Source organism: Diceros bicornis, chromosome 3 (genome assembly GCF_020826845.1).
Source record: "Diceros bicornis minor isolate mBicDic1 chromosome 3, mDicBic1.mat.cur, whole genome shotgun sequence".
Lineage (NCBI taxonomy): Eukaryota > Metazoa > Chordata > Mammalia > Perissodactyla > Rhinocerotidae > Diceros > Diceros bicornis.
The window spans coordinates 34,717,463-34,743,773 of NC_080742.1; the positions used below are offsets into that span (position 1 = coordinate 34,717,463).

The following is a 26,311-nucleotide window of genomic DNA, read 5'->3' on the forward strand; positions in this document are numbered from 1 at the left end:
AATTGGGTTAAATGTCCATCAGCAAGTGAATGGAGACACAAATTGTGGTATATTTTTATAATAGAATACTACTCAGCGATAAGAAGGAATGAACTATTAATAAATGCAACATGGTTTAATGTCAAAGTAATTACACTGATTTAAAAAAGCCATATTAAAAAAGAGCACACATTGTATGATTCCATTTATATAACTCTAGAAAATGCAAACTAATCTATAGTGACAGGAAGCAGGCTAGTGGTTGCTTGGAGATAGAGTGGGGTGGGGAGTGGCAGGAGAAATCTTTTGGGGGCGATAGATATGTTCACTATCTTGATTGTGGTGATAGTTTCATGGGTGTAAACAGATGTCAAAACATCATATTACACACTTTACATATGTATAGTTATTTCATGTCTATTAAACCTCAATAAAGCAGTTTTTTAAACAACTGGGTTGGAATCTCTGTTATACTACCTACAAGTGCTTAATCTCTGAGACTAGTTTCTTTATCAGTTAATAGGGTTGATAACACCTCCTCAGAAGGTTGGTGTGAAGATTGAAATAAATCAGTGAGTTAAGTGTTCAGTATAGTGCCTAATATAATAGTAAGTAAGCAGCAGAAGTTATATAAGAAGTCCTAGAGGACGAGTTCTTCCTTCTTAGAGCTTTCTGCACTTTAGTTAATGTTAGTCATTGTTATTTTTATTTAAAGCTATAATTTAAACATATCAATCTTACTCCAAAGCCCAAGATCTTTCCACTAAACCACAACAAATTTTATGATTTGAGTTAAGGGAGATCATCCCCTAATGGGGGATCAGGTCCAAGTCTCTCGCATAAAAGCTGTTTTGTCTTAGAGCCAACAGTTTGTCCAAGTTGTGATTATTGTACTCTTCTGCTCCAGAATTTCTATTTAGTTCCTTTTTATTTCTATCTCCTTCTTGATATTTTCACTTTGTTAATACATTATTTTTTTTAGTTCTTTGACCATGTTTTCCAGTAGTTGTTTGAGCATATTTAAGACAGTTGTTTTAAAATCTTTGTCTAGTAATTCCAATGTCTGGACTTCCTCAGAGATGGTTTCTACCAATTAATTCTGTTCCTTTGAATGGGCCATACTTTCTTGTTTCTTCATATGCCTTGTAATTTTTTAAGTGAAAACTGGACATTTGACTATTAGAATGTGGTAACTGGAAGTCAGATCTCCCCTTTTCACAGGGTTTGCTACTTTTTGGTTGTTGAAGGCTGCATCGGTTAGTTTAGTTAATGTCTTCCCAAACTATTATTGCAAAGACTGTATTCCTTGTCAATGTGGTCATTGAAGTCTGTTCCTTAGCTTATGTTCAGCTGGTGTTTGGATAGAAATTTCCTGGAATGCTAGGAACCTCCTAGTCTTTGCAAATTGGCTCTGAGCCAGGGCCCTCCTTCAACTTGCCAGGCTTGCACTGTGTCAAGGTATCAGCTCAAGTGAAAGCCTACGGTCTTCTCAGGTGTTTTCCGAGCATGTGTCTTGCTCTGGGCATGCACACGGCTTTCTAAATTCCTCTGCATACATGGCTGCTTTTGAATGTCCTAATTTCTCAAAGAAACTTTCCCTAGTTTTTGCTTAGGCAGTCTATTGTATGTTTCAATAGTAACCTCTGCCCCAAGTGTTTGAGGGTTGTTATTTTGGCTTGTAGTGTTTTCAAGCTTTTTCACCTGGGTTCTGAGTTAGGCGAAACAGAGAACACCTTGCATCAGTCCTTCAAGTCACCCCCTGTATTAGTCTGCTTGGAATGCCATAACAAAACATCATAGCCTGGATGGCTTAGACAACAGAAATTTATTTCTCACAGTTCTGGAGGATAGGAAGTCCAAAATCAAGGTTCCAGCCAATTCAGTTTCTGGTAAAGATTCTTTTCCTTCTTTGCAGACAGCTGCCTTCTCACTGTGTCCTCACATGAGAGAGAGAGCAAGCTCTGGTGTCTCTTCTTCTTATGAGAGCACTAGCCCTACTGGATGAGGGTCTCACCCTTATGACCTCATTTAACTTTTATCACCTCTTCATAGGCCCTGCAGTCACATTGAGGGCTAGGGCTTCAACATACAAATTTTGGGGAACACAATCCAGTTCACAACACTCCTAGACAGATTAGAACAGACACCACAATAATCTGTGAACAAGGTCAGCTTTGCTCCCTCCAGAACCAGGAACAGTCTCACACTGGGAACATAGGCTGCTGCCACTTTAAGACTGCTACCTCTTTATGCCTGCAGCAGCTTTATGACTACTTCTGCTTTAAGACTGTTGCCACTTTAAGACTACTGACATTATAAGACTGTCCCCATGCAGGAAAGGGGGTAGGGGAAAGACAAGTAAAATCACCACACTCTTCCTACTATTTTGAAGTGCCTTTTTCCTGATTCAGTTCTCACTGGGATGGTATAAACTTTTAACTGTTGCAGAGTTCTCAGAAAATTGGTTCTGACAGTTTCTGCTTGTTTTTTGATGTTTCTGTGGCAGAATGAGAGCTGGAGCTTCCTACTCTGCCATTTTGCTCTCTTTATTCAAAAGACTGTAATTTTTGCATGCTTTTCATAAGCCTTATACTATTCCTCAGGCCAAACCTTTCAAAATGCTTTTTACTTCTTATAAATGAAAAGAACTATTTAGATCTCTCTTAAATGAAGTGATGAAACATACTTCTAAAGAATTCAAAAATTATCCATTCAAACTATCTTACCAAAAAAGAAGTGTAATTTAGTATAAGACTACAGTGTAGAGATTCATGGAACTCAAGAGCAGTCAGGCCATTTGCAGGACTACGGCCGTGGGAAATCTGTGAGAAGCTAGAAAGTGACTCTCTCCCCTTTCTTTCTCTCGCTCTCTCAGGGAGCATCACAACTCACAGTCACTACTCTTCTCAGATAGCCTGCTTGATTTCTCTCTCTCCCTTCAGAGCAGGTACCCTTTATCTTGGGTTTACGTGTTTGGGTTACAAGCCCATGTCTGGATTACAGTTTTAGTGTTAACGGAAAGCAGCTAAGACTTCTCTCCCAATTCCAAATTTCTGGAAGAGAAAATCTGATTGATTCAGATCCCTTCAAGGATCAAACTCTATCCAATCAGCTATGAACAAGAAGGGAGAAGGATCCTCTCATATAAACATGGCTATGGGAACTCAACCTGTAGATGGGAACTGGAGGAAAAGGGATGAGGAAGAGGGTGCTTCTCAATGGATGATGGACAGAAACCCAACAAAGTATCTACCACAATCCATTTTTAGATTTAAATATATTTAAATACAACTTAAAGAAGAAGAAAAAATGTGCCACATTATGCAGTTAAAATTTGTAAGTCAGTTAGTTCTTTACAATAACCGAGGTCGCATACACATTTATAAATAATTTACTGCTTAGGGATTTTAAACTAACGCCAGTTTCACCTATTCCATTTACAACAAATGTTTTCTGCTTGTGTTGAATCATGAGGGAGAACAATTAAGGAATATTCTGATTCTTATTCCAGGGAATTAGAAGAACACAGAGTAACCCCAGGGAGCCCAACCTTATATGTTGAGAATAGTTTTGTGGATGACACAAGTTCCTCAGTGCACACGTGGCAGTCTCTGCTTTCAAGCTAATATGTTGTGAGTCATGCTGAGTCCTCTTCCCTTGAGGTTAAAAGTATTTCCTAAACTTTCGTTTTTTCTTTATCTCCTCCTCTGCTCCATGCTCCACCTTTAACCCCTTCAAGTGTCAGTCAATTCAGATAATAAGAATACTCTTTCCAACTGTCTCAAAATCGTGGTAGATTTTGTGAAGATGTAGCTGCAAGGAATAAAAACTGTTTAGAAAATGCTCTCTTAGTTTCCATAGGGTGAAAATACCTTATCCTGGCAGGTATTTTCAATGTGAGTTGAGCTCTGTTGAAAAGCACACTATCACCAGAAAAGGAAGCTCTGTCCTTTTTGTTTCTAGGGTTCATCTTCTTTATACTCAAGTCAATAAAGATGGTAGGTAGCAGGGGTCATCTATAACCACAAATAATCTGATGTCTAGTTAAGCCAGTAGATTCAACTGATCTGGAGTCACAGCTGAATAGCGGAAAGCAAGAACAACAATACAACAAAACAAGGGAGTTTGGATAATTCATCCACTACATAATTAAGACTTGAATCTTACACTAAGGTTCTATCTTACTCATCCTCATATACTCACCTCTGGAGTTAGCCATACTACCAAATTGTGCACAGTCAATAATTGCATAATTTCTACCTCTGATGTTCCATTGCATAAAGCCTTCCCCTGTGAGCCCAACTCCTCCTTTCTGAAAGAAAAAGACAAGTATTCTACCATTTATTTTCTGCTGTTGGGTGCAATTTTGCTCTAGGATAAACTCTTAGACTCAGACCAAATTACGGGTTAAATGAATGTTTATTACTAAATATGTTTAACTACCACTGTTACCACAAAGAGAGGCACACACCCAACCACAATTGCAAATTAATCCATGAAAAGAAAAAGGAGCCAGTCATAATTATGTCTTCTTTTCAAAGTGCAATAAATTTTCAACAGGCTAATAAAATGAGATCTGACATATAATAACCTACTATCCCACCATACTCTTAAATCTTAATTGCTTACTGCATCCTGCGATATTCTTAAATCTTAACTGCTTACTATGAATGATGCTAATATTTTACAAAGGTACACAGTAAAATCAGTAATAAATTATCATCTCTTGAAGAAAAGTCTTCATGGTGTGCACACCTAAAATATTTAATGCATAATTGCTTAAAAATAAAATAAGATAGACCTCACGAGCCTAATGTAATTAAAAGCATGTTAATGCTTTACAATTACACTGTGTCACACATAATTTCATTGACTGCCTTTTGAGGCAGGTTGGGATTATTTTCCCCAATCTATGGGTAGAGAAATTGAGATTTAGAGGGCTTAGGTGACTTGCCATGAGCCACTCAGCTAATCAGTGATAAAACTGGGAGCATTAGTCAAGTCTCAAGGATTCCATTGCTCTATTCACTATATGTTTCTTCCAGGATTGCTGATGCTAGGATCTCAGTAAGACTCACAAGTGATCTATGATCACGTCAGAAAATTTCATATAACACAGGTGTCAGGGATCAAAGATAATACCAGCATTGTATGTTACTCTTTAAAGTGAAAAAGATAGGTTCCGCACTCCTTGCACAAAATGCCAGGTGAAGCCACAGAAACCATTCCTGCTACAGAGCAGGAGTTGCCATAGCCCCAGGCTGAGACAGGGTCTGGAACAGAATCTGACAGTAATGAATCAGTACCAGAGCTCAAGGAATAGGATTCCACACAGGCAACCACACAACAAGCCCAGCTGGTGGCGGCAGCTGAAATCCACGAAGAACCAATCAGTAAAGCAAAACAGAGCTGGAATGAAAAGAAGGCACAGAAGGCTATGTCCAAATTGGGTCTTCGACAGGTTACAGGGGTTATTAGAGCCACTATCTGGAAATCTAAGAATATCCTCTTTGTCATCACAAAACCAGATGTCTACAAGAGTCCAGTTTCAGATACCTACATAGTTTTGGGGTAAGCCAAGATCGAGGTTTCAGCTTACCAAGGACAGCTGGCAGCTGTTGAGACATTGAAAGTTCAAGGTGAAGTGTCTCAAACATTCAAGAAAACATACAGACTCCAACTATACAAGAGGAGAGTGAAGAGGAAGAGGTTGATGAAATAGATGTGGAGGTTAAGGACATAGAATTGGTCACATCACAAGCAAATGTGTCAAGAGCAAAGGCATCTGAGCCCTGAAGAACAACAGTAATAATATTGTAAATGCTATTATGGAATTAACAATGTAACCATCTGAAAATGAGGACCTTTTTTTGGTGTTTCAAAAGAGTATCTGCAGTGTGGTTTAAAATTTGTACTGTTTCTATAATTAATAAAGTTATGGCTTCTTGTTGGATGAAAAAAAGTGAAAAAGATATATTCTACTTTATTCCATTGTTTATTCATTCAAACAACAAATAATTAAACACCTACATATGTGCCAGGCATTGTACTAGGCTCTATTATCCCCAGCTGTATTAGTTATATTTGCTGCATAAGAAATGATCCCAAAACTTAGTGGCTTAAAATAACATTTCTTATCGCACAGTTTCTGTGGGCTAGGAATTTGGGAGTGGCTTAGCTGAGTGGTTCTGACTCAAGCTCTCTCCTGAGGTATAGTAAAGATGTTGATGACAGATGCAGTCATCTGAAGGCTTGACTAGGGCTAGAGGATCTGCTTTCAAGTTCACTCGCATGGCTGTTTTCAGGAGTCCTCAGCTCCTCACTGTCTATTGGCTGGAAGCCTCGATTACTCATAACGTGGGCCTCTTTATAAGTCACCTCAGTGTCCTTAACATGACAACTATCTTTCCCCAGCAGGCAATCCCAGGGAGAGAACAAGAAGAAAATTGGCATATGTTTTATAATCTCCCCTAAGAAGTCATACTATGTCATTTCTACATTCTATTCATGAGAACAAGTCACTAGGTATAGTCCAAACTTAAGGTGAGGGAACATAAGCTCTACCTTTTGAAGGAAGAAGTATCAAAGAACTTCTGGATATATTTTAAAACTACTATACCAGTGAATAAAATTTAACTTACAGAATTTAATCTAATCATTACAAAATGATTTGTTAATCTAATTTTGACACTATTTGGGTATTGAAAGGGAAACTAAGCATATTAGAGTGTTTTTGTGTTGTTGCTGCTTGTTTATTTCCATTATGTATCCCCATTTTCATGTCACTCTATTAAAAAATTATACATATACTGCTAAATAAATGATGACTTTTCCTATCTTATTATATCAATTAGGAATTGCATTCAGTGCTTATAAAAGAAAACCCAAACAACAAAACCTTAAATAGGAGGGATTTATTTTTCCTCACGTAAAAACAAATCCAGAAACAGGCTGTCCAGAGCTGGTAAGCTGGCCCTCCAAAGCAATCATGAACCCAGGCACCTCTGGCTTCCCACACTATTAACAGTGTGCGTGGCTTTTGTAATTATGGTTGAAATATGGCTGCTCCACCTCCAGCTTCATCTCATTGTTCCAGGTAAGAAAAAGGATGAGTACAGGTCATGACTAAAAGGACATTTCTTCCATAAAGCTTTGAGCCTCTCCTGGCAACATCCACTTTCATTTCATTGGAGGGTCACCTTGCCAACCATGGCTTACAGGAGTCTGGGTAAATACTTTTAACTGCACATACTGTCACCCTGAAAAAAATCAGAATTCTACTAGTAAGGAAGAAAGAATATTGGTTTAAACAACTAGCAGTGTCTACCACCCCTCTCCAAGAAGAGTTGGCACACATCATTCTGCTCCAAGAGTTTTCACACACATTATTGAAACACCACACCAGACAGACAACCATACTATCCAAGGTTTATCCATGTTTCAAATGGGAGAATCTGGTTGTTTTGAGTCCCACATATAAAGTCTATTTTTCGAAGTAACCACAACTTTCCTTTTTCTAGTTGATAACATTGAAGAATTGGCTGAGATTAATGTCACTTCTAGGAATTTGTCCAAGGAGATAATTGCACAGTTGTGCAAAAGTACATGCATAAAGAAGTTCATCCGAGTTGTTTATAATATTAGAAATTTGGGAAAAAACATAAATGTCAATCAATAGAATACTGATTAGATAAATGATGGCACATCCACTTAATGGACATTACAACTTTTTAAAATGATGTTATTCATGATATATCGTTCAGTGAGAAAAGAACTGTGTACATAGTAAGATCCAGTTATGAAATATTGTATTTATATGTCTGTTTTTTATTCTTTATGTCTGGAAGAATGTAACACAAACTTAAAAATGGCTATCTCTGGATTATGGGATTTGGACAAATTTTTTGGTATTTGTTTGAATAAGTATGTATCATTTTCATGAAAATAATAGCTGTTTTCAAAAATACCCAAAAGGGCGGAAGGGGCTGATTTGATCTGGTATTGTTCATATCAACATTCCTTCTCTCCAGTAATTTTCTTTGACATGCTGTGGCTGAATTTATCCTTGGAAGGATTCCTTATCTTTGCTGACTGGAAAAATGTTATTCCTTATTCATTATAAATTTCAATAAAATTAAAATAAGGTAAGGAAGCCTGAGTTTTTTTGCTTTGTTTTGCTTTCTATTTGGAATACTGTGACCCCTGTAAGAGTCTTTCTTTCCTTGTTTTACAGTGGCTGTGAAAGGGAAGAGGGTTAGGCCAGGCAATAACTATATACAGGCTGGGGAAGAGAGAAGAGGATGGAGGTAGGGAGGTAAGGGAGAGAGAAGCCTGGAGGCATGGGCCAGGGAAAGAGTACTAACCTGGACATCAGGATACTGGCACTTCTAGAATGGGCCTATCAGTTTATCTTTCTGACCTCAGTTTTCTCATCTGAAAAATGAGAGGTTTGGATAAGAATCACTAGATCTGTTTAAATTCTTTTGCAAGATTCTTTTGGATCTATTAATAGCATATCATGGCAAACTACACTGGAACTGAATCTAAACAAATTAAAGGAAAAATAACAATAACTTACATAGCTTATTATTTCTCCCAGGCATTTTAAGTAATTTGCCACAGTTACAGAGCTAATTGGCCGACGGACCAAGATTACAGCCCAGAGCCCACACTCCTAACAGCTATGCTAAAAGGCACTAAAGAACTGCCTGAGGAGCGCATTTAAAGAAAGGATAGCTTTCTCACCCTCAAACCAGGCATTGTGGATGATGATTAACGCCAGTAAAGCCAAGACCTTACCCCACCTCCTGACTGCTGTGGGGTTGCCTCAGTGGCTCGAAGGCTCCGCCCTCTAATCCAGTGACAGCTTTCGGATTCAAAGTCCTTTAGCCAACTAAAAGAGAGACGACTTTTACAAAGCCTTGAGGAAGCTCTTCCTGCCGTTGCCTGACTGCACTGAAGTAATGACAGAACCAAAGATCACGTGTGCCCACAGGAGGCTTTGTGGTAACACTAACTGGGTTTTCAGCCCTTCCTGGTTCACATATCTGGTTACCCAGCGCCCGTTCGCAGACCTCATCTTGCCGTGTTTCCTTTCGTGAAGGCCAGAGAGATACTGAGTAAAGAGAGTATGGGGGGAGGGGCGAGAAGAGGGAGAATAAAAGAACGGAAAGCAGGCTAGAGGCCAAAATACTGCCGCAGGGTTAGAGCCTGCCCCTCAGACAAAGGTCTATAAGGCGCCCCCAGCCTCAGTCCCTGCTGCTTCAATGCTTTAGTCCCTCTCAAGATCCAGAAGCTAACGCAAGACCCTACGGCAGAACCAGAAGGGCGACAGCCGGCAGTCAGGAGCCGCAAGCGGGCTGCTTCTACAGCTCACAGAGCACCCGACTTCCCAGACCCCTTCGCAGAAAGGCGGGGCGTGCGCTCGACGGCCAATCCCCGCGTCCGCACGTCTCCGTAGCTCCGCCCCACCCTGCCCCCTCTCGCTCCGCCCTTCCCTGGAGCTGGTGCGGCGGCGGCGACGTCAGCGCTAGGAGAGCCCTGGGTGGAGGCTGCGCCGTCGGCGGGCCGCGGCCTGGACGCGCTGCGGGGAGGGGCGGAGCGAGCGGGCGGGAGCGCGCGCTGGGCCCGCCTCGGCCGCCGCCGCCGCCGCCGCTGCCGGGGAATCATCTGGGCGGCAGCGGGCGGCCCCGGCTAGCGGCCGCGAGCCGCTTCTGCGGCTGCCAAGAGGAGCGAAGGTCGCCGGTCTCGTGTCGTCCCCCTCTCCGCCCCCCAGGAGGGGCGAGAGGGAGCCTCGGCTGATGTCAGGTACGGCCGGCGGAGGCGCCCTCAGGCTGCGGGTCCAAGGTCTCGGTTCCCCGGCTCTCCCCTCTCGGAGTGTGTGTGTTAGGGGGGGTGGGGGGGCGGGAGCGTGGAGGGTGGAACCAAACCCGGGGCGCGGCCAAACAGGTGTCTTGGGGTCGCCGCCGGGGCTGGAGACACGCCGGCTCCTGAGGGAGGCGCGGGGCACTTCCTGCTCCCGGAGCCTCTGCGAACTGCCATTGGGGCCGCCTGCCCACCGGGCCGCTATCTTGTTGACGTGTAGCCTCCTCTTCCTCGCGGGTCCTTTCGCTTGGCCCTCGCGCGCCCCTCACCTCCTCCTCCTCGCGCGCTGGCCGCGGCCGGGCGGCGACGGTGAGGCGCGCGCTGCGACCTGGGTCGCGGCCGGACCACTTAGCGGTCCTGCCCGCCGGGCCCTCCCCGCTGCCTCCGACCTGTGGGTCGCGCGCGACCGGCGCTCAGGTGTGGGCATCTTCCGCGAGAGCCGCCGGGCTGCCGCGCCGCCCGAGCGCCCGGCGAGCGGGCGCCTTCCACAAGTGCCGGGAGACTTCCTCCGGGCTTTCTTGGATCATCAGGTTTGTGTATGGCTGATTTATGTTTTAAAATTTCCATGCCTCTGGCAGAATGAGCCAGCCAGGTGTGTTGGGGGCAGTTGCTGCGTGGAGGTGGAGGAAAAGAGTTTTTTTCTTCTCCTCCCCCTCCCCAAGTGTGATGTGATTAGTAGACGCTGACAAGTTGACCATAGAGCTTTGAATTTGGATAAATTGGGTACTCTTAAAAGATGAACGTAATTTAGGGGTGGGAGTTTATTTTTCCCCAGCTCTTACCCTCTCCTCTTATTATTTTTTAGAATAAACACAAAAGCATTACACGCTCTGGAAAAGTTGACTAGATTTATGATCTAGTTCTCTAAATTCGTTATAGATATTGTGATATATCCTTTTAACGCTTTTCAGAACGGAAACTATTATGCTAGCTGTGAATTGATTTCATTATGAATTTAAAAGTTAGTTATAAAGTTGAAACTTTGCATCGGAATGAATAATTAGGCCAATGTGTAAAGGGACAGAAATATGTTCATTTACTGAAAGTTGGCATAGAACATAGCTCTGCCTGGGTGCCAGGGAAAAGTGTTGTGCATGATTTCGAGTTGTTTAGTTCTGGTGTAAGTTTAGACAGTGTGAATCTGAGTTTTTAGGAGATATTTAGACAACTTTCCACACCCTTATCAGATAAGTGTCAAATGAGCCTTATGCACGTGATGCTGTGCTCTAAGTATTGTATATAGTAAACTGTATTTATTTTCTGCCAGCCTCGGTATATATTGATGTACAATTTAAGTGAATATAAAGTTTCAAGTTACCAAACAGTTAACTCTTTTTACCATATGTTAAGTAAAACAGTGATTTAGTAAGGAAAGTATGACTCATTTAAAATTCTTCACAGGAAAAGAGTATGGTGTTTCATTACTAGTGGCGAACTAATAAATGTCTCTCTTAAATTTGCCTGGAATTTGTGTTTTTCTGTATCTTTTTATTTAGGATTCAGCATTTAAAAGATATTTGTTACTATCCATTTAAAGATAGGTATGGTTTTTCTTAAATATGCCTTTTTTTGGTATAGATTATACTAGTCTATTTCTAAGTAAATTCAGTACCCAGAAATTCTTAGAATTTTATTACAAACTTATTTGGGAGTACATATAATGGATTAATGTTCACCTAGTCATAGAAATACAAAAGTGTGTGATTTAAGCATATGCTATTTACTATTTGTATATAGATTTGTCACTGTGTTAAAAGCATTATACAGCTTATGAACTTTATAAACCACAGTAATTTAAAATAGAGTCTGTGTAATGATTATTCATTGGAATTCTTGTGACAGTGCAGCTATAGACAAACATTAAATGGAAAATGGACAACTTGATGCTGAAATTCAGTTAAGATTCACTTAAAATTTTAAGCTTCCCAGTACAACCATTTTACTTTTAGAAGATTTGTTGAGATTTGAGTAAAGAGGCTACTGTACAAACTTTAGAAAGTTGTAAAGAAAGGTGTGACAAAATTCTTTTACCCAAAATTCATTCTTTTAAAAGAAGGAAGAAAAAAACAACCAGTGGAGAATTTCTCGTAAAAGAGAAGTTAGCATTTTATCTTAAAAGCTAAATGTGTATCTGATGTGTACTTAAATTTTCACTTTGCAACTGGTTGAAATGTCCAAGGAGAAAATACATGCCCAAATCTGTAATGCGTGAAAATAAGAAGTGTCCTTTGGAGAAAATAAATATAAATAAGCTGGTATTTGTGAAATAAGGAAGCCCATAAGAAGGTTTGTTGTTAGTGTGGTCAAGTCAGTTCTGACTCCTAGTGACCCGGTGTACAGCACAGCGGAACCCTGCTGGGTCTTTTTGTGCCATCCTCTCCCCTTCCAGCGCTGTATCAGACAGTGCTCCAAGGCTGTACCTAGGGCTTTCCTGGCCAGTTTTTTCGGGAGTGGGTGACCGGGTCCTTCTTTCTACCCTGTCTTAGTCTGAAAGCTCCGCTGAAACCTGTCCACCATGGGTGACCCTGCTGGTATTTGAGATACTGGTGGCATAGCTTTCAGCATCACAGCAACATGCAGCCGCCACAGTATGAAAACCAACAGACAGATGGTGTGGTTCCTTGACCAGGAAGCAAACCTGGGCCCAGGAATCTTAACTGCTAGACCACCACATGAGAAGGTAGGAGAAACCAAAAAGAAGATCTGAATAAATTATCTAGGACCTGTCGTATGAGCTGCCTTGCACCTTGAAGGGACACATTGAGGGCAGAGAGAGGCAATATTAAATTGGGGAGATTCTGGAACAGGAAACGTGATTAGTTTACAATGAAAGCTGTATATCATAACATTTAAACTGGTGGAAGTTGGATAATAGGAAGAATTTGAAATTATATACAGCTTGGTGTAGTCATTTGCATTCTTGGTTATTGTATGAGTTTCCTAGGGCTGCCGTAACAAAGGACAGCAAACTGCGTGATTTAAAACAACGGAAATTTATCATCTCACAGTTCTGGAGGCCAAAGGTGTGAAATCAGGATGTTGGCAGGGCCATGCTCTCTGGGTTGTAGCGGAGCATCTGTTCCATGCTCTTAGCTTCTTGTGTCACTGGCAATGCTTGGTGTTCTTTGGCTTGCAGCTATATCACTCCAGTCTCTGTCTCTGTTGTCACAAGGCAGTCTCCCTCTGTGTGTCTGTCTTCATATAGTGTTCTCCCCGTTTTCTAAGGGCACGAGTCATATTGGATTAGAGTCCACCCTGATGACCTCATCTTAACTTGATTACATCTGCAAAGACCCTATTTCCAAATAAGGTCACGTTCATAGGTACTGGGGTTAGTACTTTAACTCCAATCTTTTTGGAGGACAGTTTAACCCATAACAGTCATGTAATTTATCTTTTATAGTGTTCAGTAAATTTCTAGTACCATGTGACAGACCAAATCAGAGGATACAGTGGGAACAGAGTAGACGACATCTAAATTCATTTACCTGTCTCAGTGCCTACTGTATGCCAGGTTGTAGAGATAAAGCAGTGAACAGGCAGATAAAAATCTCTGTCCTCATGGAGCTTACATTCTAAAACATTGGGTTCTTAAAATATGGTTCCTGGATCTGCAGCATCCACATCATCTGGGAACTTGTTAGAAATGCAGATTTTTCAGGCCCTACCCCCAGACCTCTTGATTCTGAAACTGTATTAACAAGCCTTTCAGGTGATTCTGATGCAGACGCAGGTTTGAGAACCACTGATCAAGATGGAGAAAAAAGATAATAAACAAGATGAGTGAGTAAAATATGTATTATATTGGTTGTTAATAGGTGCTGTGGGTAAGAATAGGGTGGCCAGGGAAGACCCCCTGAGAAGTAAAGGCCTGAAGGAGTTGGGGAGTGAGCCATGTGAGTATTGGGGTGAGTTATGTTCCCAACAGAGAACCGTAAGTGCAGAGAGCCTCACATATTTGAGGAGCAGCAAGGAGTCCAGCGTTAGAACACAGCAAGGGCAATAGATAGTAGTAGACTCAGTTTATGAAATTGCTATTTGTTCCTTTTATATCTACAAAAACCAAATACCAAGAGGAGAGATCAGAAAGAGGAGTAGGGTAGGATGGCAGATTGTGTGAGTTCATCTTAAGGTTTTTGCTTTGTCTCTGAATGAGATTGGGAAGACACTGGAGGGTTTTGAGCAAATGAGTGACATGATTTGATGTAAGTTTTAAAAGGATCACTCAGGTAAAATGGACTGGTAAAATGGATTGAAGAAGGAAAAGATGAAGAAAGGGAAAAGTTGATTAGGATTAGTTGAAAAGTTGATTATTGCAGTAGTTGAGAGAGAGAGAGGGAGAGAGAGAGGATGGGAGAAAGGGAAGTGACTTGGACTAGGGTGGTAGCAGTGAAGAGGTTAGAAGAGGTACAAGATTAAACACACACAGAATTATAGTGAAAGTAAGCTTTTTTCCTCCCACTCTAGTTACTTCAGTCACCCAGTTGCCTGCCTCCAGGGCAACTGGTGTTACGAGTCTTTATATACTCTTCTTGAGATATTTTTTGTATATATGATAAACTAAGTTTTAACAGGTTAGTAGAGTGGTTCTTAACTGGAGCTGATTTTGTCCCCCGCGGGACATTTGGCAATGTCTGGAGACATTTTTGATTGTCACAACTAGGGGGAGTGCTACTGGCATCTAGTGAGTAGAGGCCAAGCATGCTGCTAAACATCTTATAGTGAACAGGACAGCCCCCACAACAGAGAATTATCCAGCTCAAGATGTCAGTTGTGCCAAGGTTGAAACACTGGCTTAAGGGGACTTACAGAGGTTAGGGCATAGATGATGGAGGGAAGAGGACGTTGCAAAGACAGTAGGAATTGAGGAGCCTACTGCATTGGGATATTCAGCGAACTGTAGATAGTTCGGGATTACTGAAACAAATTATAAGGCATGGAATGTCAAAATATGAGGCTGGAAACCCGGGCAGAGTTTAGATTAAGGAGAGCCTTTATATGTTGTGTTAATTAAAGATGCTTAGCTTTTGCCTTGTAGGCAGTGGGGTTCCATGGAGTGGCATGGTCAACTTTTCATTTTAGATGGGTCATTCTGGTGACAGAATGAGGATGAGTTGAGGACAGATGGTACTTGAGTCAGGGAGACAGATTAGATATTGCAGTAGCCTTAGCAGGGTGAGGAGGGTCTGAAATAGGACAAGTAGAAATGGAGAAGAGAGGATGGATTAGAAAAATATCTAGGAAATAAAATTGGCAAGATTTGGTAATTGGATGTGAGGTGAGGGTAAGGGGAGTGGTAAGACTGTCTCCCTAATTTCTGGTTTAGTTAATCAGATGGCTCCATGTGAAATAGGAACCCATTGGTGATTTAGGTAATTATCAGTAATTTAGGTAAGATGAACAGATTTGAGGGAGGAAGGTAATGAGTCACTATTGGACATGTTGAATTTGAGATGCCTGTGGTCCAGGTGGAAATGTTTACTGTGTATGTGGGTCTAAAACTTGGAGATGTCTGAAAAGGATCAAGAGATCCTATTGTGTAACAAATGTGGGGAATTTAGTGCACGTTGATTTTTCTTGTATTATTTCACTTTCTGGATAAAACGTCCTATCTTTATTTAATTTTTGTCAGAAAATTAATGGGTGTGTACTTGATGAAAAATTAAAACATCAAAAGGTTATAAAGTGAAAAAAATTTCTTTTCTGCCTATGCCACCCAGTCTTAGTTCCTAGAGGTAGCCCTTGTTAAATATCTTGTATATATATCTTTGTAGAATTTTTTATGTATGCAGAAGCATTTAAAAAGCCAAATGCAATCATACTGTACAGACTGTAGTAGTTTGTCTTAAAAAATAAATCTTTTGGGGCCGACCTGGTGGCATAGTGATTAAGTTTGCATGCTCTGCTTCAGTGGCCCGGAGTTTGAGGGTTCGGATCCCTGGCGCAGATCCACACACCGCTAGTTAAACCATGCTGTGGAGGTGTCCCGCTTGCAAAATAGAGGAGGATTGGCACAGATGTTAGCTCAGGGCCAGGCTTCCTCAAGCAGAAAGAGGAAGGTTGGCAATAGATGTTAGTTCAGGGCCAATCTTCCTAACCAAAAAAAAAAATCTTTTATCTTACACAGTTGTTAAAATGAATGAGGTTGTGTTATGGAAGAAAATAAGTGAAAAGGGTACAGTGGAGACTAATGGAGATACCATCATCTCTTTGATATAAATTAAAAGATGCACATACATATATGTTGATATAGGCATTACTTTTCTTTGCAAGGATAAATAAGAAACAATACCAGTTACCTTTGGGGAGTAATAGGGATAAGAGATGGGAAAGAAACAGACTCTTTTTTGTGTATATATATATTTTTTTAGTCTGTGGTTTCAGTTTGGGTTTGTTTTGTTTGTTTTATTTACATTTCTTTGATTTGAAAAGTAGCCACTACACCTTATTAACAAAAAGTTGTAGTCTGCCAGTCGTGCAGAGATTTTCCTCATTAGTGCATATAGGTCAGTGTTTTTAACAGCTGCAGAGTATTCTGTGGTATGGATGTACCATATTTTTCATTTCCCCGTCAACAAACATTTTATGGCTATAGCTGAAAGAAAATCTTTGCAGACTTTTGTGTTTGTGTCCATAAGAAAAATTTCTGATTATGAAGTTATGGGTCAAGACATATTTATTTAAACATTTTAAAAGATGTTGCCAAATTGCCCTTCCAAAAGACAGTAAATACGTATATTGTGGGAAAAAATACATGAGTGCCTGGGGCCGGCCCGGTGGCGCAAGCGGTTAAGTGCGCGCGCTCCGCTGCGGCGGCCCGGGGTTCGCTGGTTCGGATCCCGGGCGCGCACCGACGCACTGCTTGGTAAGCCATGCTGTGGCGGCGTCCCATATAAAGTGGAGGAAGATGGGCACCGATGTTAGCCCAGGGCTGTCTTCCTCAGCAAAAAAAAGAGGAGGATTGGCGGATGTTAGCTCAGGGCTGATCTCCTCACAAAAAAAAAAAATACATGAATGCCAGTTTTCTCTCATATCTATGTCAATACTGGGTGTTAACTTAACATTTTTTGCCAGTATGATTAAAAATAGTATCTCTTCATTTGATTTACCTTTCTTTAATATGAGTGAAATTTGAACATCCTTGACTACAGTATTTTCTTTTTCTGCAAATCCGTTCTTTTCCTTATCTGTTTTTATGTTAGATTGATCTTTTGTCATTTTCTTTATGATACTTTTTGGTATTGTTTTGCTGTACAGATTTTTTTTTTTTAACATTTTGTACAGAAACATACCTTTGAACCAGCAATTTCACTGCCAGAAATTTATCCAATGAATAACCTCATACAGTTTTTCTACAGTCATAGCTTCTGAGTTTTGGGAAGATCTCAGTTCATGATATAAAAATGTAAAAAAATGTTTTCTTCTAGTTTTGTTTTAATTTCATTTTTTAAAATAGTAAAATCTTACAAACATTTGGAATTTGAAAGAGAAAGGCAGGGATCCAGCTGGTTTTTATCTTTTTCACAAAAGATAACATTTCTTGAATAAACCATCTTTTTCTTCATTGAAATGCTACGTGTATTATGTATGAAATTTCCATGAACTTTTTTTTCTTATAGACTATTTTCATCTGATAAAGACCACCAGGGATATATATCTTTAGGCTTACAAAGTTAATTAACTTGCTGCTGTGTGGGAGACCACAGACCAGAGGAACTGCCAGCATTTTCTAAATAGAGAGGGGACAGGGTTATTGTAGAATTTTGGAGAAGGGTGAATTTTATACAAAATTTAAATGAAGCAATATTTGATAGGTTTAAAGCACAGCAAGAATGTGTGTCAGGGGGTTAATTAGCATTGGGCCTGGGCCAAGAAGCAGACTCAGAGTCTTGTTGCCTTGGAGACTACAAAGTTAAGATAAATGTGGAATGTTGTGTCTGGGAAACCTTTATGTGAAGCTCTGAGTTGGAAATTGAGGCTGCTTCCATTCCATTAATGATCTATCATCCATGCAGGAGTGGGATGTTCCAATCTCACTGATATACTTTCAAATAACATAGCCTGACAGTCTGGTTGTAGAGAAAAAAAGTTGCTCAGCATTGTGTTTTTAGTATTGATTAACAAAAGCATGTTTTAAAAATTTTTTTAAGGATTCACAGATACATTGATATGCCTGTTTGACCTGACTATCAAATTGTTTTAATTACTATACTGCTGTTTATTGTAGGTAATATATTTTAATATCTGGTAGGTCTAATCTGCAGTCCAGCCCCCAATGCCCTTTTTAAAAATCTTCCAGTTATACTCACATGTTTATTTTTCCAAACAACATTTAGAATAATTTTTACCACATTATTTAATTTTTAAAAGTCTTGAATTTTAAGTGGGTCTAGTAGGCTTAGTCTACTCCCCCAGACCCCTTTCCAGAAATTTCTCAGGTATACTCACATGTTTATTTTTCAAAACTTTTAACATACTTTTTACTAAGTTATTTAACTTGTTTAAGTCTTCTTGTATTTTAGTTGGGATAACATATATAGATTAATTTGGAGAAAATCAACATCTTTATCATTGTTTTTTTTGTTTTGAGTTTTTTTATATTAAAATGCACATAAAATTTACCATCTTAACCATTTTTAAATGTACAGTTCAGTAGTATTAAGTACATTCGTATTGTTGTGCAACCATCACCACCATTTGTCTCCAGAACTCTTTTCATCTTGGGAAGCTGAAACTCTATACCAATTAGATAGTAACTCCTCATTCCCCCCAACCCAGTCCATGGCAACCACCGTTCTATTTTCAGTCTTTATGATTTTAATTATCTCATAAAAATGGAGTCACATAATATTTTTCTTTTTGTGACTGGCCTATTTCACTTAGAATAATGTCCTCAAGGTTCATCCATGTTGTAGCATATGTCAAGATTTCCTTCTTTTTTTTTTTTGCTGAGGAAGATTAGCCCTGAGCTAACATCTGTGCCAGTCTTCCTCTAATTTATATGTGGGTCACACCACTCGTCAGCCACCACAGCATGGCTGACGAGTGGTGTAGGTCTGCGCCTGGGATCCGAACCCACGAACCCAGGATGCCGAAAGAGAGGGTGCTGAACTTAAACACTACGCCACAGGGCTGGCCCCAAAATTTCCTTCTTTTTGAAGGCTGAATAATAGTCCATTGTATGTGTATACCACATTTTGCTTATCCATTCATCCATTGAGAGACACTTGGGTTGCTTCTACATTTTAGCTATTGGGAATAATGTTGCTATAAACATGGGAGTACAAATATCTCTTTGAGGCCCTGCTTTCAATTCTTTGGGGCACATACCCAGAAGTGGAATTGCTGGGTCATGTGGTTATTCTATTTTTAATTTTTGTGGAAGTGCCATACTATTTTCCACAGTGGCTGTACCATTTTATATTCCCACCAGCAGCGTATAAGGGTTTCCTTTCTTCACATCCTCACCAATATTTGTTCTTTTCTGGGGTTTTTTTGATAGCAGCCATCCTAAAGGATGTGAGGTGGTATCTCGTAGTTTTGATTAGTATTTCCCTAATAATCAGTGATGTTGAACATCTTTTCATTCTCAACATGCCCATGCTTACTGGCCATTTGTATAGCTTCTTTAGAGAAGTGTCTTTTCACGTCCTTTGCCTATTTTTTAATTGGGTGGTTTGTTTTTTTTGTTGTTGAGTCTTAGGAGTTCTCTGTATAGTCTAGATAGTAATCCCTTATCAGATGCAGTCATGCGCCACATAACAATATTTTGGTCAATGACAGACCACGTATGTGACGGTGGTCCCATAAGCTTAGTACCGTATAGCTTAGGTGTGTAGTAGACTATACCTTTTAGGTTTGTCTAAATACACTCTATGATGTTAGCACACTGACAAAATTGCCTAACAGCACATTTCTTAGAACGTATTCCAGTCGTTAATAGGACGTGTGACTGTATATGATTTGCAAATGTTTTCTCCCGTTCTGTAGGTTGCTTTTCTACTTTGTTGATAGTGTCTTTTGATATACAAATTTTTAAAATTTTATGAAATCCAGTTTGACTATTTCTTCTTTTGTTGCCTGTGCCTGTGACATCATATCCAAGACATCATTGCCAACTCCAGTGTTGTGAATCTTTTGTCCTATGTTCTCTTCTAAGAGTTTTATAGTTTTAGGTCTTATATTTAAGTCTTTGATCAATTTTGAGTTAATTTTTGTACATGGTGTCAGGTAAGTCTCCAACTTCCTTCTTTTGCATGTGGATATCCAGTTTTCCCAGCACCTTTTGTTAACAAGACTGTCCTTTGCCCATTGAATGTACTTGGCTCCCTTGTCAAAAATCTTTTGACCATAAGTGTGAGAGTTTATTTCTGGGCTATCTGTTCTATTCCATTGGTCTAGATGTCTATCTTTATGCTAGTGCCACACTGTTTTGATTACTGTAGCTTTTGTAGTAACTGAGGTTGAATATAGAATGTTCCATTTTGTGTTCTATTCATCTAAAAATCAGAACTCTCAAGCCTCTGTCCTGTTTATTTCTTGATCCAGCAAGCTACCTGCCACCATTTAACATTTTTGGGGAAAAACATTTTTAGTCAGAATAATGCAGCAGTTCTCGAAGTGTGGTCCAGGGAAAGTGAGATCTCTTAGACCCTTTCAGGGGGTTCATCAAGTCAAAAGTACTTATACTAATATCAACATATTATTTGCTTTTTTCACTTATTCTCTTACAAGTGTACAGTCAGGTTTTTTTTTTTTTTTTTTTTTTTTTTTTTTTTTTTTAATTTTATTTATTTTTTTTTTCCCCCAAAGCCCCAGTAGATAGTTGTATGTCATAGCTGCACATCCTTCTAGTTGCTGTATGTGGGACGGGGCCTCAGCATGGCCTGAGAAGCGGTGCATCGGTGCATGCCCCGGATCCGAACCCGGGCCACCAGCAGCGGAGCACGCACACTTAACCGCTAAGCCACGGGGCCAGCCCCCAGTCAGGTTTTTTTTAGAAGCTACATAATATATTGCAAAAAGCTGAATGCAGAAGGAGATATGGAATTTCAGATCCTGCTGTCTTCTATTAAACCAGATACTGAGATTTGCAGAAGTTTAAATCTATGTGACTCTTCTCACTAATTTTTTTTAGAAAATATAGTTATTTTCTATAAAATTTTAATAGATAGTGGGTTTGTCATTACTATTTATGAATAAATAAATATTTAAAACTCTTCAGTTTTAATTTCTAGTAAAAATCTAATCAATAGGTATAGCCCACATAAATAAAAGCTATTTGAGGCCCTCACTAATTAATAGTTTAAAGGAATCTGGAGACTAAAACTTTTGAGAGCGGCTCAAGTAATATATACTCATTAAACTCAATTTGGAAAAATATGGAAAGAACAATATTCTTAGTTCCCCCTAATTTCACCACTGAAATTAGAAATTAGGATTGAAATTAGAAATTAACATTTTGGTATATTTTTTCTAGTCTGTTTTTTTAAGATGGCTTCTTTTTTAAAGCACGTTGTTGGAATAACATTGTGTATAAAATTTTGCCTTTTTGTTCACTTGTGTTCTAATCATTTTTCCATGTTATTATGTAATCTTCAAGAAAATTTTAGTGATTGTGTAATATTCTATTTAGTGAGTATACCTTAGTTTATATAAGTTTACCTTTTCTTAGTTCTAATTTTTGGCTATGAATCTTTCGTTTAGCACATACTTGAGGGCTTATGTGAAGGCACTGTTCATAAATGCTTTTTTATTTTTTATTAAGATAATTTCCTTAGATTAGATTAAGAGTTGAGTCACTGAACTAAACTTCAAAGGCAAATAAGGGAATATGCTAAAGAAAATCTTGTCTTTTGAATTTTTTATTAGTATCAGACCACATGGCAAACTATTAAAAGTATTAGGAATTTATACAACTCCTTTGGCCTGTATCGTGTTGTGGAAAGATTAAGTGAATTAATTTAACGCACTTAGAAGAGTATCCTTTGCATTGAGTAATTTCTCAGTGTTCTTTTTTTTTTATGGTATGTATGTATGTATGTATGTATGTATGTATTTATTTATTTTTGAGGAAGATTGGCCCTGAGCTAACATCTGTTGCCAGTCTTGCTCCTTTTTTCGTTTTTTCTCCTCAAAGTCCGGGGTAGATAGTTGTATGTCATGGTTGTACGTCCTTTTAGTTGCTCTGTGTGGGTTGCTGGCTCAGCATGACTTGATGAGCGGTGCGTAGGTCGGTGCCCAGGATCTGAACCAGTGAACCCTGGGCCGCTGAAGCAGAGCACAAAAACTTAGCTGCTACACCACCAGACTGGCCCCCTCAGTGATCTTTTTTTTTTGTTTGCTAGATCATATTTTAGATTTGACTCTTATTTTAATTTTGTAATTCAAATATACAGGTGACTGACTAAATGTTTTCCCAGGCTGCAGACCTCCATCTCTAACAGCTTGCTCCACGTTTCTGCATCATTGCCCTACTGGTGCTTTAAAATAGATACACGATGATATACTGAATATTGATCTGACCAGAGTCTGTCATGTCTTTAAAATATCTTTACCCATCCCTCATACTTGTTGGATAGTTTGGTTGGGTATAAAATTCTAGGTTGGAAATAATTTTTCCTCAGAATTTTGAAGGAGTTTCTCCATTGCTTTCTAGCTTTCAGTGTTGCTGTGTGCAAGTCCAAAATCATTTAATTCCTGATCTCTCCTATGTGACCTTTTGTCCCTTTGTCTGAAAGCTTACAAAATGGTTTCTTTGACCCAAGTGTTTTGAAATTTCACAATAATGTATTTTTATGAGTCTGTTTTTGTTCACTGTGCTGGGTTTCATTGAATCCTTTCAGTCTGGAAACTTTCTTGAAATATTTGGTTGTTGATTTCCAGCCCTCTCTTTTATCTGCACCTCTAAGCTGATCTTTAGTTATCATTGATCTTCTCTCTTATTTTCCATCCCCTTGTCTCTTTACTTTGCTCACTTTCAGGGGAATTTCTTTAACATTATCCTGTAGCTGTTCTATTGAGGTTTTCGATTTTCTTGTATTTTAATTTGTAGGAGTTGTTTTTGTTTTCAGAATTTTTTTTAAAGCTAGTAACTTGTTCTTATCTCATGAATGCAATGGCATGGCATTTTTTCTCTCTCAGGATGTTAATGATAGTTTGAGGGATTTTTTTAAGTTTTCATGTCATTACATAGTCTCTTCCAAATTGCTTAAATTTGACTATCTTGGTATTTTTCTTTCATATTAGAGGCTTTCCTTTAAATATCTGGTGATTCTTAACTTAGTTGGCTGTTCATATTTTAGAGTAGATATTAAAAAACTAATTGAAATCTCTGTACATGATGTTGGGGCTTATGACCAGTGGTTTTCACTATAGGATGATCTAACTGTAATGATTCATTGCTGAACCTTTTGGGGATTCCATAGTGTAAATCCAAACCAAGTGGTTTTTAACTTTCCCTATCCTGAAGTCACTGAAGCGGATGATGCTAATACTCTGTCCATAGGCCTGTATCTTCTTCCTGCTCACAGGCTCGTGATGTTTTTTCACTCCCAATATCTATCTCCTAAGGTTCTTCATTGCAGGGCTGACCTCACACTGCCAGAGTTTGCTTTATCAATGTACAAGCTGTGAAAGTGCCTAGGAAATTTGTTTCCTAAGGACAGCCCTTAACCAATGATTGTATGGGTACAACTCTGAAGTGTGGCCTACATTCCTCCGGAACTACCCTGAGGGAGTGAGCTAAAATTACCCTCCATGGGACTTTTGTATCTTACCCTTGCTTGGCTTCCTTCCCTTCCCTATCCTACTTCCCTACAAGTTTTTCTAGGGAATACTTTCTAATAAATCACTTTCACACAAATACCTCATCTCTGAGTTTTCTTCCAGTTTAAGATAACCACTAATGTTTGGGCTGCATTCTCTTTGATAATTTATTATTTTGGGGTGACATTAGACTGAGGTTTTCTGTGCTATTTTGGGGGGCTCTGTCAGATATTGGTATCAAGCTTTTACATAAAAGAAGAATTGGTTAAGTTCTATTTAATTTTCTGGAATGACTTATGTAGCATAAAAATTATGTTTTTGGGAAGATTGAAGTATTTTATCCTGGAGAAGCCTGGACCTTTTTGAAGTCTGGCTCTTTGACAATGTTCTTTATTTCCTCTATGATTCCATTTAGGTTTTATATCTTGAGTCAGATTTGATAATTTGCTTTTTTTTTTTTGTGAGGAAGATCAGCCCTGAGCTAACATCCACACTAATCCTCCTCTTTTTGCTGAGGAAGATCGGCTCTGAGCTAACATCTATTGCCAATCCTCCTCCTTTTTTTCCCCCAAAGCCTCAGTAGATAGTTGTATGTCATAGTTGCACATCCTTCTAGTTGCTGTACGTGGGATGCGGCCTCAGCATGGCCGGAGAAGCGGTGCGTCAGTGTGCGCCCAGGGTCCGAACCCGGGCCGCCAGTAGCAGAGCGCGCACACTTAACCGCTAAGCTACAGGACCGGCCCCCGATAATTTGCTTTTTTAGAGAAATGAGTTTCATTTAGGTTTACATGTTTAATAGCTATTTGTTATATAATGTGTTCTCTTGTTTTTTCATTTTATCTATGAATGTGGGTATAGTTTGAATCTTGGTGTGAACAAACCAACTGTAAAAAAGATATTTGTGAGTTAATTGAGGCAATTTGATTATAGAAGACAGTTGGAGAAATTTGATTACAGCTGTGGGTTGGATGAGTTCAAAAAATTATTGTTACTTTTGTTAGACATTGATAATTTCGTTAGGCATTTTGTAAGAAAAAGTCCGTATTTCCAGAGACGTATATTGAAGTGTGTAGAGATGAGATGACTTGATGTCTGGGATTTGCATTAAAATTTTGTAATCGAAGAAATAATAAATGAAGTAAATATAGCAAATTTTTAAATTATAATTCAATCTGTGTTATAGGTATGTGGGGGTTGGCTCACTGTTATACTTTTGTTTGTATTTGAAGATTTTTATAATTAAAGTTAAAAATACCAACTCTGAGTTACCCCTCTCAGAAATTAGAACACATACTTCTTAGCACATTCTCTCTTACCCTCCTCTCCATTTTCCTTCACAGGATATGCCTTTTCTGCCTAGGTTCTTGTAGTTAAATTACTATTATCGTTTTATCCTATGTAGCTTTTCTTTCCAGGATAATAACATTTCTGCTTTGTTTCACAATTACCACACACAATTACTCCACAGTTCTATATTGGGAAGGATTACACCCTTTCATGTTGTATGTTAACACTTTCATTGTGTGCTTGATTCATTTGTGAATTTTGAGGTGTTTGTTTTAATTTGGATTTAACTCTTAGCTGAATTATATCTTTAAGTAGGTAGTATATCAAGGGTATATGGGTACTGAGTCCTTGCATATTTGAAAATGTCTTCCTATTATCTTGATTCTTGGGTGACAACTTGCTGAATTTTTAAGTCTAAGGGCTTATGTTTTCCCCCTCAAAATGCTTGGGTTTTTGCAGCATTTCTTTTAGGATATAATCTTATAGATGAGAAAGCTCCCTAGTATTTTTTTCCTTTGTAGTTCTGCCTAATATTTTGCCTTTGACTTGCTTGTTTTTCCTGGATACTTAGAGTTTGGTTTTTGTTTTTTTAAGAGTGAAGTTCAAGATGTCTCTCAGTACTGATCCATATATTAGGTTTGTCTGGGTTTTATATGAGACCTTTAAATATTCAGATGTGTGGCTTCCATTTCAGTGCATTTTCTTTTATTATATCTGAGTTTTTTCTTATTTCATTTGTTCTGTTCTCTTTTGGGAAATAAATTCTCTCTGTTGGCTCTCCATTGTCTTTCGTAACTATCATCTTCTCAATAATTGCTTTAATCTTTTCAGTTTCTAGGAGAATACATGGTCCTATGTAGCTTATGATTTTCTTCTTTATGGAGTAAGTGTTCAGGACGGTGCTTTTCACCTATCTTTTGCATCCTATGTTTAATTTTTTTTTCCACTGCAAGATTTTTATGTAAGTTCCATGTATTTCTGTTTATTCACTTTTAAATAGAATCAATTCTAGCTAGTCTTGCTTAAAAATTATGTAGATAGAAATCTTTTTTATTACCTTCCACATATAAACAATTGTTTTATGCACCATTTGGATCTTTCCTTTAAAATTTGAGCTAGAGATTTGTGCTGCTGCTGGCTGATAGTTTCTCTATAGCCGTTTAGCTACCTGAGAGAGGTGAACTGAGGAGCTGGGACCTTGGACAGCTGCGAGTAGGAATTTTGTTTCTGACTTGTTCTGTGATTTCTTTTAAGACTCTAGGAGGTAGAGGGGCTTTACTAGGTTGGGGGCATATCGTTCAAATTTGGTCATTTTCCCCATTTTGTCAGAGTGAATAGTTCACTTCGATAAGAAGTTGGGTTAGTTTTGTGAGTCAGAACATGTTTTTCTCTGCATAGTTACCTTTGATCCATA

The 26,311-nt window shown here is 39.1% G+C and overlaps 1 protein-coding gene, 1 long non-coding RNA gene and 1 pseudogene across 4 annotated transcripts in view; 2 read left to right on the forward strand and 1 right to left on the reverse strand.

The window, feature by feature from the left end:
- Positions 1 to 5,179: 5,179 nt before the first annotated feature.
- On the forward strand, positions 5,180 to 5,869 carry LOC131421854 (nascent polypeptide-associated complex subunit alpha-like; annotated as a pseudogene).
- A 1,015-nt stretch (positions 5,870 to 6,884) lies between these two features.
- LOC131421859 (uncharacterized) lies at positions 6,885 to 9,380 on the reverse strand. Its single transcript, XR_009223960.1, has 3 exons — positions 8,725 to 9,380; positions 8,343 to 8,412; positions 6,885 to 7,238 (listed from the first exon to the last, which is right to left on the reverse strand). It is a non-coding gene; the product is annotated as an uncharacterized LOC131421859 (long non-coding RNA).
- A 242-nt stretch (positions 9,381 to 9,622) lies between these two features.
- C1GALT1 (core 1 synthase, glycoprotein-N-acetylgalactosamine 3-beta-galactosyltransferase 1) overlaps positions 9,623 to 26,311 on the forward strand; it is a 34,298-nt gene continuing 17,609 nt past the window's right edge. For 2 of the 3 annotated variants that reach the window (XM_058525988.1, XM_058525994.1), the window contains exon 1: positions 9,623 to 9,786. In XM_058525988.1, coding sequence (XP_058381971.1) covers positions 9,780 to 9,786 — 7 coding nt within the window. In that variant the 5' untranslated portion in view covers positions 9,623 to 9,779. Of the gene's footprint in view, positions 9,787 to 10,229; positions 10,374 to 26,311 lie in introns of those variants that run through there. The other variant, XM_058526000.1, reaches the window with a different exon arrangement.